Source organism: Oryza sativa, chromosome 9 (genome assembly GCF_034140825.1).
Source record: "Oryza sativa Japonica Group chromosome 9, ASM3414082v1".
NCBI classification, from domain to species: Eukaryota; Viridiplantae; Streptophyta; class Magnoliopsida; order Poales; family Poaceae; genus Oryza; species Oryza sativa.
Genome location: NC_089043.1, coordinates 12257166 through 12270556, shown reverse-complemented (window position 1 = coordinate 12270556; position 13391 = coordinate 12257166). Strand labels below are relative to the sequence as shown.

Here is a 13391-nt window from a genome sequence, read left to right as displayed (position 1 = left end):
CAACCAACCACAACTTTGAGCCTCATGTTTTTGCTTATGCTTATGCTTATGCTTATCAGCCAAATTTTAAATTTACGCCCTTAAATTTGGAGTTGATTTTGAGTTTTTTTTCATCGAAGCTTATTTTTCAGCCTTTGATTTTAGATTGCTAAGAACATGCATATAAAAGTTTTATTCACAAATTATTTTTCGTTTGCAATTATGCCATTTCGCTTATTCCCCAAATAAGCGAAACGATGGGTCTGCTTCTCTCATTTAATTATACCTACTTTCTTAATACCTATATCCAGCCTTAAAAATCCCTAAATTCCACCATCTCAGCCCTATAAAAAAAGTAAAATAAAAATTCACCGTGTGAAAGGATCCATAGCCCCATGAGCTCTATTTGGAAAATGTTAGCAGAAGTGGTAGATATTGGGCCTATTTAGATCCTCCAAAAGGGCAAAAGTTTTACCCTTTTTGACCACTTTTTGGTAAAATGGATCTAAACACTAATAACAAAAAGTAGGTAAGTTGGCATTTATCATTTGGGAATCTATAGTAGCAAATTTGGCAAAAAAAAAACATCGATCCCGTGCATGATAGAGGCAGCAGCAATTAATGACAAAACTTTAGCATACATCTAAACACCAACTTGTAAAATTGCAATGCCAAATCTTTTCTAAAAAAAATTTGCCGCAGCAAAATGATCTAAACAGGCCATTATTTTCATTTATCATACTTCCAAATTCCAATTAGGGTGGGGTGGTAGGCGAAATTACTAACTTACCCTCGCCATTTCGACGCCTCCTCCGTGGTGTCGTCGTGCGCGAGCTATGCTGAGTTTGCCCTTGCCCACCGCTTCCGCCTCCGCCGATCCCCATCCCTCCCGCGAGCAGGAGCAGGAGCAGGAGCAGGGCTAGCCGTCGTTCCTCCTGCTGCTTCCGCCGCATCCATCCTGGTGAGCACATCCCCCCGCCCCCACCGCCGATCCCCATCCATCGCTCGTCCTGCCGCTTCCGCCGCATTCGTTACGCATTTTTTTCTCTCTCTCTCGAATTTTCGTTAACCCTAGCTTCTGTTCTAGAAATTTGCCCCATGACCTTAATACTAGTTACAGTTTGATGGTTCCCGAGAAGGGGTCCCATGTTAGATCCGCCAGTGCTAGTCCATGGTGGTGCTTGTATGCAGGGATAATAATTGGATGCTGATTTTGGTTTTTTCCACCCCCCGGTCCGCAGATACCAGATGTGCCGCCACCAGCCAAGGGCTCGGCTCTCTCCCGATGAGCAGCTTGCAGCTGAAGAAAGCTTCGCATTATACTGCAAGCCGGTCGAGTTGTATAATATCATTCAGCGCCGATCCATTAAAAATGTAAATGCTTCTTCCTGAAATTATAAGGCCCATCTTTTTAATGCAGTTTGCATCAGCATATGCGCATGCAAACCTTTAACATGGAAGTGCTCTGGGATACCAATTATGAACTCGCTGAATTTTTGCAGCCTGCTTTTCTTCAAAGATGCCTTCTTTACAAGATTCACGCAAGACGGAAGAAGAGGTATGCTTTGACTCGCAACCAAAGATTGTGCTTATTGCCTTATTCAATGTCTCAGTAAGCATGGCCAAAATGGGTTCGACATAATGTATAACAAGAAGCTGTAAACATTATTATGTAATCTTCTTAGTGCTTACCATGTATAACACCTAATTAGATAAATGAGTGCATTTTCTATTGCCATGCTAGGTTAGCATAATGGGTATATACTAGTTGACACAAATCCATGCAAAGTACCAGAAACAACGACACAAGACCATCATATCTGGGCCAATAACCTACTCCCTCTGGTTTAAAAAATTCTTGTCGTTTTAGGCTTGGAACCAGAGGATGCTAATTGTTGATGTGTTTGGTTCTATCTGCTGACCATCTTGGCTTGTTTGCCCCTGCATGCATGCATCCCATCAAAACACAAAATCCAGTGCTGGATTCAAATCACTGGGCTACATCAAATTATTGATTAACTTTAGCACAGGACCGTATTTAATATGGGTAAAACAGGGAATAGACACCCTAATAAATCACTCCTTGGTATGTGAGATCATATCCAAATGTCAAGAATTTTGCAACCGATGGGAGTAATTAATAACCATTTTTTATGGAAAGTAGATATGAGAATTTATATTATAAGCATATACGATAGGCAAAATAAATGGATGAGTAAAAGACAAGAAAATTTGGGTGTTGTGGCTGCCAATCTGCTCAGCCCATACACACTCTGCACGAAAGATTCCAACATCCAGCTGTTCACCTCTCCTATCCTCAAAACGATAAAAGTAATAAGCAACACAATGCCTGCCGGGTGCTGAGACAATATATTGGATAAATTCCATCAATAAAAGTTTTTATAGAATTGGATAAATTCCATTGATAAAACTGTCTATAAATTTCCTAAAAAAAACTATCGGATAAGAATTGCAGACACATTCACTCTTGGTCTCTCTTTCCTTTTCTTCAACAAAGAGCCGCTGGCTGTTGAGTAGGACCCATTCTGTACCTTTCGTTCTATTTTCCCTTTCTTCTCCTTGGAAGTCTTTCTTCACCCCAACAAAAAGAGCAAGGAATAGACCATACGCACAAGAAAAGCAAGAGGTTGTGGCAGAGCGCAGTGATGAGAGAGAAGCTGAAGAAAGATGCTTGGTGGTGAGAGTAGAGGAGAGCCACCATAAATGGCAACCCAGGTCACGATTGGGAGCAGCAAAGTTGATCCAGGTCGCGACTCTAGCCTTGATCTGGACAGCAACCCTTGGCAACCATGACCAGCAAATCAGGACTATGTATTGTGGTTGAGGGTCGTGGCATCGACCCGCAAATCTGGTTGCCTTGGAATAGCTGCCCTTGAATGCTCGAGTGTCCATCTTCATTATAGCTTAGGCTAATATTTTAATCCTTCAGTAACTACTGCTAATAATCTCCAATGCGAAGATAGATAAAACTGACTTCAAAGTTCAATGGCCAAAATAATTGTTTTAGTTTTTTTTTTGAAAATCTTGCTATATCGTATTCATGTCAGATGTAAACCAGGAAGTTCTGTAGTGGTGAGAGTATAATATGCACCTACGTTTAGGCCCTTTGAACTGAGCCATGAGAACACTGGGACTGCTGGAAAATTTACTGCTGGCCTGCTGGGATACCCGTAGCTAAGACAAGCAATTACCATAAATTTACACAAAAGCACGACACATGTATTGAAGATTAAAACTGAACGTCACAAATTCACAAATTTCAACCAAATAGCTCAGACACAAGCTGGAGAAATAATCCAAAAAACAATATATTTTTAATTCGGGATTCAACTACAGTTGGGATCTTGAACTAGATGGTTGCACAAGAAGTTATGTTGGCTCAATTCAGGGGCAACCTTTGTTGTAAACTAATAATGCATTGGAATTGTTGCATCATGAAAGTACTGACCAGTTTCTGCTTATGAATATAGGAGCCTGATAACCATATCACTTTCTGGAGGCACAAATAAAGAACTGCGGGCACAAAATATCTTTCCTCTTTATGTTCTGTTAGCTAGACCTACTAATAATGTTTCACTTGAAGGGGTAAGTCTACCATCATTTAATTTCTTGTAACATGAGATTTTAAGCTTGTGTTTACCAAATGATCATGATGTGCAGCATTCTCCGATATATCGATTCAGTCGTGCTTGTTTGTTGACTTCTTTTCATGAATTTGGAAATAAAGACTACACTGAAGCAACATTCGTCATTCCTGATGTGAAGAACTTAGCAACCTCCCGAGCTTGCAGCCTTAATATTATCCTTATCAGCTGTGGTACAGGGTGCACTCTTTGCAACCATTTGCTCTTTACATTTCTTTGCTGCCATAAAATTTTATTTATTTATTTCTTTTGGAAGGACGAGCTGAGCAAACTTTTGATGACAATAACTGTTCTGGGAACCATGTGGAAGGCTCTACTCTCCAAAGTAAGTTTATGGCTGACAACTTGGTGGCAGGCACAAAAAAATTGCTAGAATAAGAATGAACTTGTGGGTAGCCAGATTAATTGAATGGACACATTAAGGGCATGTTTAGTTGCCTACAGTACTCCCATGCAGTGATTTACCCAGTTGTTAAAAAGTGTCGTAAAGTTTGATAGGGGAAACAAACAGACCCTAGCCACACAACACGGGTGTACCACACTGTTTGGAACTAGCAAATGGTTGGCTAGAATATATTGCTTCTTTATGTTGGAAGATTTTGTTTTTTTACTCAGGTTCAACCAGTGACTGGAATGAGCACAAAGGCATGTGCACACCCTCTTCCTTAGTGTTAAATGCTCATATATCTACACTTTCTATGGATATGGAGCAAACTGTCACAACATTCTGAATCCAGCTCATGCCTGCCTCAAATTATTTATCAACCAACCCAATTTGAAACAGCCTACACTTTGAAGTGGTAAACAACTATATGCGACATGAGAAGCCTTGTTCATGTGGACTTGTGGGGATCTTATGGCCTAGCTTATTTTTACTAAAAACCCAGAACTAACAAACTCTCCTACTAAATGCATTGCTGCTTTTTTGAATGAAAATTGAATGTGTATTGCGGTCAAATAAACAAACTATCGTGAAACATTATGTTACTAGTTTTGCCTTTTCGGACAGGGTTAGACACATTAATAGGCTGTCTATCGTGATTAATTTAGATTTCATGCTTTCACCCTTTGAAAGGATCCTCGCAGTTACAGCTACTGCTTATAGCAAACATATATATAGTTTTAAATATGTACCTTTAAAATTCAGTGTAGAGGCAAAAGATGACGCTCAAAAATCAAACATGCAAATATAGTTTTGTACAATTATTCTCTTGTTAAATGGACTAACTATGAACCATGTGATGCATTTTGACAGAGCTTGAAGGGAAGTGTTTCTGGGGTAAAATACCAATCGATCTTCTTGCTTCATCTTTGGGAAATTGTGTGAGCTTAAGTTTGGGACATACCGTGGAAATGTCTTCCACGGTTGAGATGACCCCAAGCTTCTTAGAGGTATGGCCGACTTTTCCTAGTATTAAGCTCAGCTGTTCTTAAAGTATGTACCATAACTTATCCATAGTATTTAAGAAAAGTATACATGAACCACCACCATTTGCATCATATGAAACTTGCTTTTGGGAAAATAGAACACCTTAATCTGTATATTTTTGCACATCATATTCCAAAAGTACAGTTGGTAAAATCCCAAATCAAACAATTAAGTTAGCATGAAATAACCAGTGCAATTTGGGTTCTATACTTCAGCTATTTACAGAAATTGTTCTGCACATCATATTCCTTTTGTTATGCATGCAGCCAAAATTTCTGGAGGATGACAGTTGCTTGACATTTTGCTCTCAGAAGGTTGATGCTACTGTAAGGCCCTTCATGTCTCTTCCTGTATTGTTTATTAATAAAATCATTTCCATCAAAAAAATTATATGGGTCAGACAATAGCGAGTTTATACACCACCGCTTTTCTGATATTGTTGAGTTTTACTATTGCAGGGTTCATTTCAACTGCAAGTTAGCATATCTGCTCAAGAGGCTGGTGCAAAAGACATGTCCGAGTCTCCTTATAGTGTTTATTCATATAATGATGTGCCACCTTCGTCATTGACACATATTATAAGGTAGCAATCATGAGTTGATAGTTCAATCCTGCAGTTTATTGTGTTTGGGACTTTGGGTGCCTCAATCTTCCTGTGTGCTTTATTTGTTTCCATCTTCTAGTTTACATGAGAGAAATTCTATGTTTTGTCATTGATAAGTGATCGCTTCAACAAATTGGCATCAACGAATGTGAGTTCTACAAAATTCCATCGTGCAAGTGGTTCTTCTTTCCTTTTTGCTATCACCATCAGCTGACCTTTGTTTACCCCATGCGAAAAGTCTATTTTTACCCCTAGAATATATGAAATGCTTCTTAGGATGATAGTGCACTTCTAAGGGTAAAATAGACTTTTTCCATAGGGATTAACGGAGGTCAACTGACTGTGATGGCAAAAGAAAAGGCAAAAAAACGCTTTTGAGATGGCATTTCATAGAACTGATCACTTGACACGACCTTGCATACATGATTCTCCACATAATGTTTATGTTGCAATGAGGCTTCTATTTTCTCTTTAAAATTCAGTGATATGCTGGTCACCTTGAATGTCTCGGTATGTTTGACCAACATATGCATCTGGACAGAAAGCTGGGCTTTTACTATAGCCGAGGGGAATATAATGGGATTTTTCCAAAATAATATTGCACATATACTTGTCTAGCGCTGGGAACCTGGCCTTTTGGCTATTGAATATTGGAGCCTGTTGAAGTCAGCCTAGCCAAGCCTGTCCAGGGAGTTTGGATTACTTTAGTGAAGAAAATGTGTTTGCATTTGATTAATATTTTCTGTTCTGTTTTCACAGGTTGAGATCTGGCAATGTGCTTTTTAACTACAAATACTACAATAATACTATGCAAAAAACCGAAGGTAACCCCCCCCCCTCCCGGCGCGTTTTTCTCTCTCTCTCTCTCTCTCTCTCGTGTAGTTGAATTTCCTTTCATTCTATGTTGTTGCTTTTTGCACCCATCTGTTGCTATTTGTTTTTAGCTTTGCAATTAGTAATGTCTAATTTGTCTGATGTACAAACGACCAAAGTTCTGGAATGCTCACCAGGAAATTATTGATTTCACAATTTGTCTCAGCATATGCCTAGTGCAATGTACAGGAGCCAGTTTTGCCAAAAACAAGCTCTAAGAGCTGAAAATATGCTTACCTTATTAAGTTATTATAATGGTTTTGATGCTGTAACATGCTTTGAGACAATAAATAATGTGTTACACGTACAGAAGACAAAACAAAAAAAAAAAAGCCTTTGTATAAGTTCGAACAATAGAATAGTGTATTGATGAATACGGAATTCAATGGGTTTTCTTTTGGGGCAGAAGTCATGGACGTTTTTTAATAGAAACATTATGAAACATGTGAAATATTTCCCAGGATGTAAGGGGAGAGCAAAGAATGTTTGGCCCTGTTGGGAATCAGAATTTTTCCCGATTCCTGTGGGATTGGACTGTTTCCTTTGGAATTCTTTTATTCTAGACGAGCCAAAATATATGACAGTTGGTGTGATATACATGTATGTGTTCTAAACAAGCCACAAAACAATTGATGAACCTGTCAATCATTATCTCCATTAGTCTCATGTTTTGACAGGGTAGGGAGTCAAAAGTGAGCTAGGGTTGTATAGGCTGTGTTCTTTCCTCATGATTGGGAACACAACCCTCCAGCACGGAAAACGGAGCAGACCATTAGCGTGTGGTTAATTATGTATTAGCTAATTTTTTTAAAAAAGATGGATCAATATGATTTTTTTTAAACAACTTTCGTATAGAAACTTTTTGCAAAAAATACACCGTTTAGCAGTTTGAAAAGCGTGCGCGCGGAAAACGAGAGAGAGGGGTTGGGAACCCTGGGGAACGAACAGAGCCATAGATGGTCTCATGCTATTGCGGCCCACTACGTTGAATAGCAGCCCGCTATTGTGTCCGCTAAGTCAAATAGCGGCCGTTAAGTTCCAGTCTGCTATGTCCAGTCCGCTACTCGTAGTGGTAGCAGTAGGGGGCCGCTATGAATGCTTATTACCTTGGTTAGCCCATCATTTTGACTGCTAGCTGTGGCAAAGCTGAGTTAGATACCTTGCAAACATTCTGTTCGGTTTTGAATTAATGTGTGGCATTTGTTATTGGAGATAATACTCTTAATGGGTTCTTGATTCTTTGCTCTTTGTGTTGACTTTTCTGATATTTGTTCTTTGATGACTTCTTTCCAGTCACTGAAGATTTTTCTTGCCCATTTTGCTTGGTACCATGTGGCAGCTTTAAGGTAAAAGTCTTGGCACAAATTTTCTTCTGTCTGAGTTGATTCAGATGTCACTAACTACTGCTAACAGTTGGTCCCAAGGTTCATCTCACCTGATATATTTATGGTACTCCCAACATCAAGCACTTCTGGAGTTTTTTACGGGGATTAAGGATAGGTGAAATTAAATAAGGGATTGTTGTAATTGGTTGAGATGAGGAAGTAGGTGGAGAAATTAAATGAGAGATGGTTGTGATTGGTTGAGATTATGAAGTAGGTGAAGTAGCTATATTTTGAGACAAAATTTGAACGCTAGAAGTAGCTATATTTTGGGACTGAGGGAGTAACACCTAGTATTATTTTGTTATTTCATTTGTCATCATTGCATCGTTGCTTATTCCAAACCCAGTGAGTAAATTATGTCCATGTGCTTTTTTATCCTCTTTCTGCAGACTTGCATTTCACTTATTATCAAGTCATATCTAATGTCGTGATTTTTGTTATACTAGGGTCTAGGATGTCACCTAAACGCATCGCATGACCTTTTCCATTATGAGTTTTGGGTTGGTAAACTTCTGGAATCTCCATTGCAAGATCTTATTGCTCCTTCGCATAGGTCATTTAACCTTTCTTTTTATGTTTGCACAGATATCTGAAGAGTGCCAGGCTGTTAATGTTAGTCTGAAGACTGATTCTTGGAGAACAGAGGTAAATTAGTGGTATGAAACATCAAAACATTCCATTTTAATTGTCTAGATAATTCATAATACCAGTTATTTTCAGCTTTTGGCTGAGGGAGTTGATCCAAGACATCAAACATTTTCGTACCGGTATGCTTTCTTTATATATTTTGACAATGCTTCATTCTCTGTTTGATTTTCCTCACTGTTTTCCATCAGCTCAAGATTTAAGAAGCGTAAAAGGGTGGAAATCTCAAGTGATAAAATTAGGCATGTACATCCACATATTGTGGATTCAGGATCACCTGAAGATGCCCAGGCAGGATCTGAAGACGATTACGTGCAGAGGGAAAATGGTACTTTCTCACTTTATGGTTTCATACTGCCACACATTACATATGAATGGTGAAATAGTAAAGGCCCCGGTTTTTCCCTGTCTATAAGTGGACATCTGTTTGCTCTCTCCCTTCATTTACTCCTATAGTTTATTAAACAGATTGACAGGCTGCACATCCTTTTAACATATATGTGCTATCTTCTTTTTTAGCTTCATCGGAAATTATCATATTCTGCAGATAAGCCTTTCTGAGTACTTGATGCACTGCATGCTAGGATTAGTCAAGTTCAAAATAGCTCTTGGGATGGACGGCTGAGTTCTTGCCACGTCTATTAGTCTGGTTGTTTCTTGATTTTTGCTTATCATTCCATATGGCACAAAATTGGACCCTACTTTATTCTAGAAACTGGCTGGTACCGGGGAGGATTTTGGCTACTTTTTGGCACTCTTGGGATTTTCCACAATTTTTTTGTGACTGAGAAAACTTTCATTGTTTCTGATTTTTATTATTCTGCCATGTTCCAGATCCAGCTCCCGATCTTCTTTTTCAACTTTGTTGATTGTCTTAAATTTCAGGTAGTTCTGTAGCACACGCTTCTGTTGATCCTGCTAATTCATTACACGGTAGCAATCTTTCAGCACCAACAGTGTTACAGTTTGGGAAGACAAGAAAGCTGTCTGTTGAACGAGCTGATCCCAGAAAGTAATCCTTTCTTTTGATGCTCTTGATACTGTGTTAGTCATACTAACATAAATGTTTCTTGAGGTTTCTATTAGAACTAACTTATTTTTTTTTTATTTTATTTGCTTATATTATTTCGCAGTCGGCAGCTCCTACAAAAACGCCAGTTCTTTCATTCTCACAGGGCTCAAGTGAGTGAATCGATACCTTTCATCTCTCTTCATCTATCTTCTGTCTGCATATATTTGTAGCAGAATCAGTGTTGTTATATTGGTTGACTTCACTGTATGATCTTTACTTGCCTTTACACTTGCATACATATACCTATTGGCAATTCCTGCACACACCTGAGATTTTACTGTATGCTCATTTTATTGTTTCTATACTTTTTTGAGGCACTTCCTGCACGCACTTGAGATTTTGTAACTACATTCACACTTTATTTAGGTGCCTGGTGCTGCTGAAGTTAGATATTTTCATATTTTATATGGACTACAAATGCATAACTGTTGCGCCTTTAATCTTAGTATTTGATTTCTATACTTTTGTAGAAGAGGTCTAAATTATAAAGTGTCTGAGTACTTGAGGTTTGTCTCCTTAAAAGAATGCTGGGAAGTAATGCGCTATTGCTCTGTTTCCTTTACTTCTAGATTCCCTCTTGAATTAAAATTTGATTATCTGGAAAGATATTGCAGAAAAACAAATAGATGAGTAACAGTTGGAGTTAATAAAGGGTTATATAGATGGTGAAATTTTCTATACGTCAATCAAAAGTTTCCTGCTATCACTCTGGATGGTCACGAGAGAAACATCAGAAAATGTCCTCCCTACTCGTCTGCATTTCTCATCTAAAAAACTAATCGATTTCTTACTACTACCTCCATTCCCAATTGATCATCATATTATAAGACCAAGACCAAGGAAAGCTAATAATTCTCTCATACTACATTTAATTCGGTAACAAACTTGCATGCACTATCCCCAATACTTCCTAGCCACTAACAAATCAAAACATTGCATGTTGGTTGTAAAGGATTGTATGCATGGACGCATGCACCAATGTCCATCTACTCCCATGCACAGAATAACGAACAGACTTAGTGAATGAATACTAATATGATGATCATTTGGGAATAACCTTAAAAAAGTTATATGATGATCAGTTGGGAAATTGGAGGGAGTAGTAAGTTACGTAACCAAGAATAACCAGGGTTTTTGGACTAGTTACTGGGTCAACAAAATAGAAATAGAGAAAAAGGATGAACTGTAGGAAAGGATCAGAACTGACTAAGTGCCAAATCAAGCTTGCCGATGACTAAGGCATCAGGGACCTGGCTGCCAGAAAAAGAATCCATGGTCTGGGAAATGTTTTCCCTTTGAAATATAGCATTGCCAACTTGTATCACCCTCCCATGGCTAACTGCCACTGTTGTACTCAGTGGGATCTTTCCCTCCCTCCCAGTCATGTCACTTGGCATAGGGCTGGCATGACCATCTTCCCCAAGTCTGGCTGAACACCTGATTCACATTTCACTCCATTTTGGTGAGGTTTCACCCGAGACTTCCCATGTTTGAGGATCAAGTCAACACAGATATCACACGTTGCCGTTGACACAGCAATCACTGGTTTGAACCACTGCTATCCCAAGGGGTGAGCATGGCAGCATCTTAGCCCAAGTAACCCCAGCAACGTTATGCTGTAGAAAAGCTCAATCCTGTGGATATGGCAGTAACATGGATGCTCATCATGAGTCCATGCGGGTAGCTCAGCCTTGGTTATAGCCACCATGTGGATCTAGTGCATGAGGCAAATTTTAGTTGTGGGGGCCCCCATGGCGACAGGAAAACAATGAATTAAGGATAATGGAGGAATAAGAAACAGGGGTGCTTTGGTCCAAAATTATTCACAATGGCATATTTCACATTCACTGGCATATATATATTATCAAACTTTGCAGTAACAGATTTCAAAACCAGCCACTTTGGAAACGCATGCATATCTAGCTAATCTTATGTGGAGAATCTATGGTTGGATGGCCAAACTTGAGCCCCTCTTCCCCTTTTGTCATTTTTTTTTTAATTATGAAGACATGATCTTTTTTGCATCCGTTTGAAGTCTGGCTCAAATAAAATTGAAATCTAGCTTGACTACATAGTTACACTGTTGTAGCCAATGGCATTGGAGCAAGTTTTCTCAGATCGTGATAGTGAAGATGAAGTTGATGATGACATTGCTGATTTTGAAGATAGAAGAGTAAGTTTACTATGCTTGCTCTGTTCTCATACATAAATGTGTCCAAATTCTTGATACCTTAACTTCCCTGAGTAAATGCAGATGCTTGATGATTTTGTTGATGTTACAAAAGACGAGAAACTTATTATGCATATGTGGAATTCATTTGTTCGGAAACAAAGGTCAGGCCTTCCCCGCTATATCCATTATCTATTATTGTGGTATACAGCTTGGTGAACAGACATTTATATTCATTTGCATACCATGTCTGAAACTATCATGAAGGATTTCTTCCATGAAGATGTTGCATGTTTTTTTTTTTTAAGAATTGCATGGGTTAAGAGCCATGAATTACAACTTGTAATGTGCCAGGTGTTATGGCTCTGATTGTTATTTTCTTAGGACGGAAAAACTAATACTAGTAATGCCTTCTTCCTCCTTGCTGCTAACCTTTACTAAGATGCCATGATTGTCAGCACCTCTGTTTCTCGCACCTTTGCCGATGCCACCAACACTACTCCCAGTCGCATTTGGGCATCCTAAGCGCACATATATCACCATGCTGTTGTTGCCTGTGGCGTACGTAATCAACCATACATTGTCATGGGCTAGCACCCCTCATCTACATTGAATCCCACCTCTATCTCTACCAACTATATGCCCAAAGGATTGTTTTTACTTTTTTTTTCTTCTTTTTTCCATACCAAGAGTTAAGCAGTGACATCAGAACTGCAAGGGCACTTGATTCCTTTTACATATGTGCAGTCATTTTATTCATTATCTACTGCATATTTCAACCGTCTTACTGAAAAGTGGAAAATTGCAGGGTACTAGCGGATGGCCATATTCCCTGGGCATGCGAAGCATTCTCGCAGTTTCATGGACAAGAACTTGTACAAAATCCAGCTCTACTATGGTAAGTGGCTGATTATAAGAATATAGTATTGATCAATGCCTTGCCTTGCGTGTGTAGCTTGTTGCCTACAGATGCAGACACCTCTCTTTAGCTGTTTGTTTCATTTGCAACTTTTTATCGCTGGATGAACAGGTGTTGGAGGTTTTTTATGGTCAAACTCTGGAACCACAGTCTACTGGATGCGCGAGCCATGAATGCCTGCAACACAATTCTTGAAGGCTACCTGAACGGAAGCTCGGATCCAAAGAAAAATTGACGCATACAAATCATTGGCCAACCTGTAGAGTAAAATGCACTTGTACTGGTTCTGGCCATTCCAATAGTTTGTTTTGTTTTTGGAAAAAAAGATGTCTGAAGAATTGAAAGCTAACATGTGTTTTGGAGGGAAGAAAATTGAAGGCTGGGGCGGTCATTGTTTCATTTAGAACTCTTCTCGATTCTATTTATTGTAATTGATGTTACTCATAACTGTAGAGCAGTATCAAGACCAAACTGTAATGATATGGTTAGCAATATTTACATAAAAGTTTATTTTGTTTGTTGTTTAGCACCGTGGGCAGACAATTTAATTCCTATGCAGGCCCTTTTTCATCGTCATGGTCATCTTGAACGTATCTTTTTCTGTGAATGATCTTGCCTGTGTAATCCCAATATGTTTGGATTCCTTCATA

At 38.9% G+C, this 13391-nt stretch overlaps 1 protein-coding gene across 1 annotated transcript; it reads left to right on the top strand.

The window, feature by feature from the left end:
- The first annotated feature begins 820 nt into the window (after nucleotides 1-820).
- Nucleotides 821-13267, top strand: LOC4346674 (polycomb group protein EMF2B-like). Its single transcript, XM_015756915.3, has 21 exons — nucleotides 821-940; nucleotides 1221-1353; nucleotides 1482-1537; nucleotides 3471-3585; nucleotides 3661-3817; nucleotides 3901-3969; nucleotides 4900-5036; nucleotides 5340-5399; nucleotides 5532-5656; nucleotides 6437-6501; nucleotides 7844-7896; nucleotides 8382-8435; nucleotides 8521-8580; nucleotides 8656-8702; nucleotides 8772-8908; nucleotides 9466-9592; nucleotides 9714-9762; nucleotides 11742-11825; nucleotides 11907-11986; nucleotides 12631-12720; nucleotides 12853-13267. The coding sequence occupies exons 2-21, from the start codon at nucleotides 1228-1230 to the stop codon at nucleotides 12974-12976; spliced, it is 1815 nt and encodes a 604-aa protein (XP_015612401.1). The 5' UTR covers nucleotides 821-940; nucleotides 1221-1227; the 3' UTR covers nucleotides 12977-13267.
- Nucleotides 13268-13391: the final 124 nt, after the last annotated feature.

Excerpts from the sequence above, each read along its gene's own strand:
- LOC4346674 (XM_015756915.3), top strand. The coding sequence starts at position 1,228 with ATGTGCCGCCACCAGCCAAGGGCTCGGCTCTCTCCCGATGAGCAGCTT. Across the intron at positions 3,586-3,660 it reads ATAATGTTTCACTTGAAGGG|CATTCTCCGATATATCGATT; the intron begins GTAAGTCTACCA and ends CATGATGTGCAG. Across the intron at positions 5,400-5,531 it reads CTCAGAAGGTTGATGCTACT|GGTTCATTTCAACTGCAAGT; the intron begins GTAAGGCCCTTC and ends TTACTATTGCAG.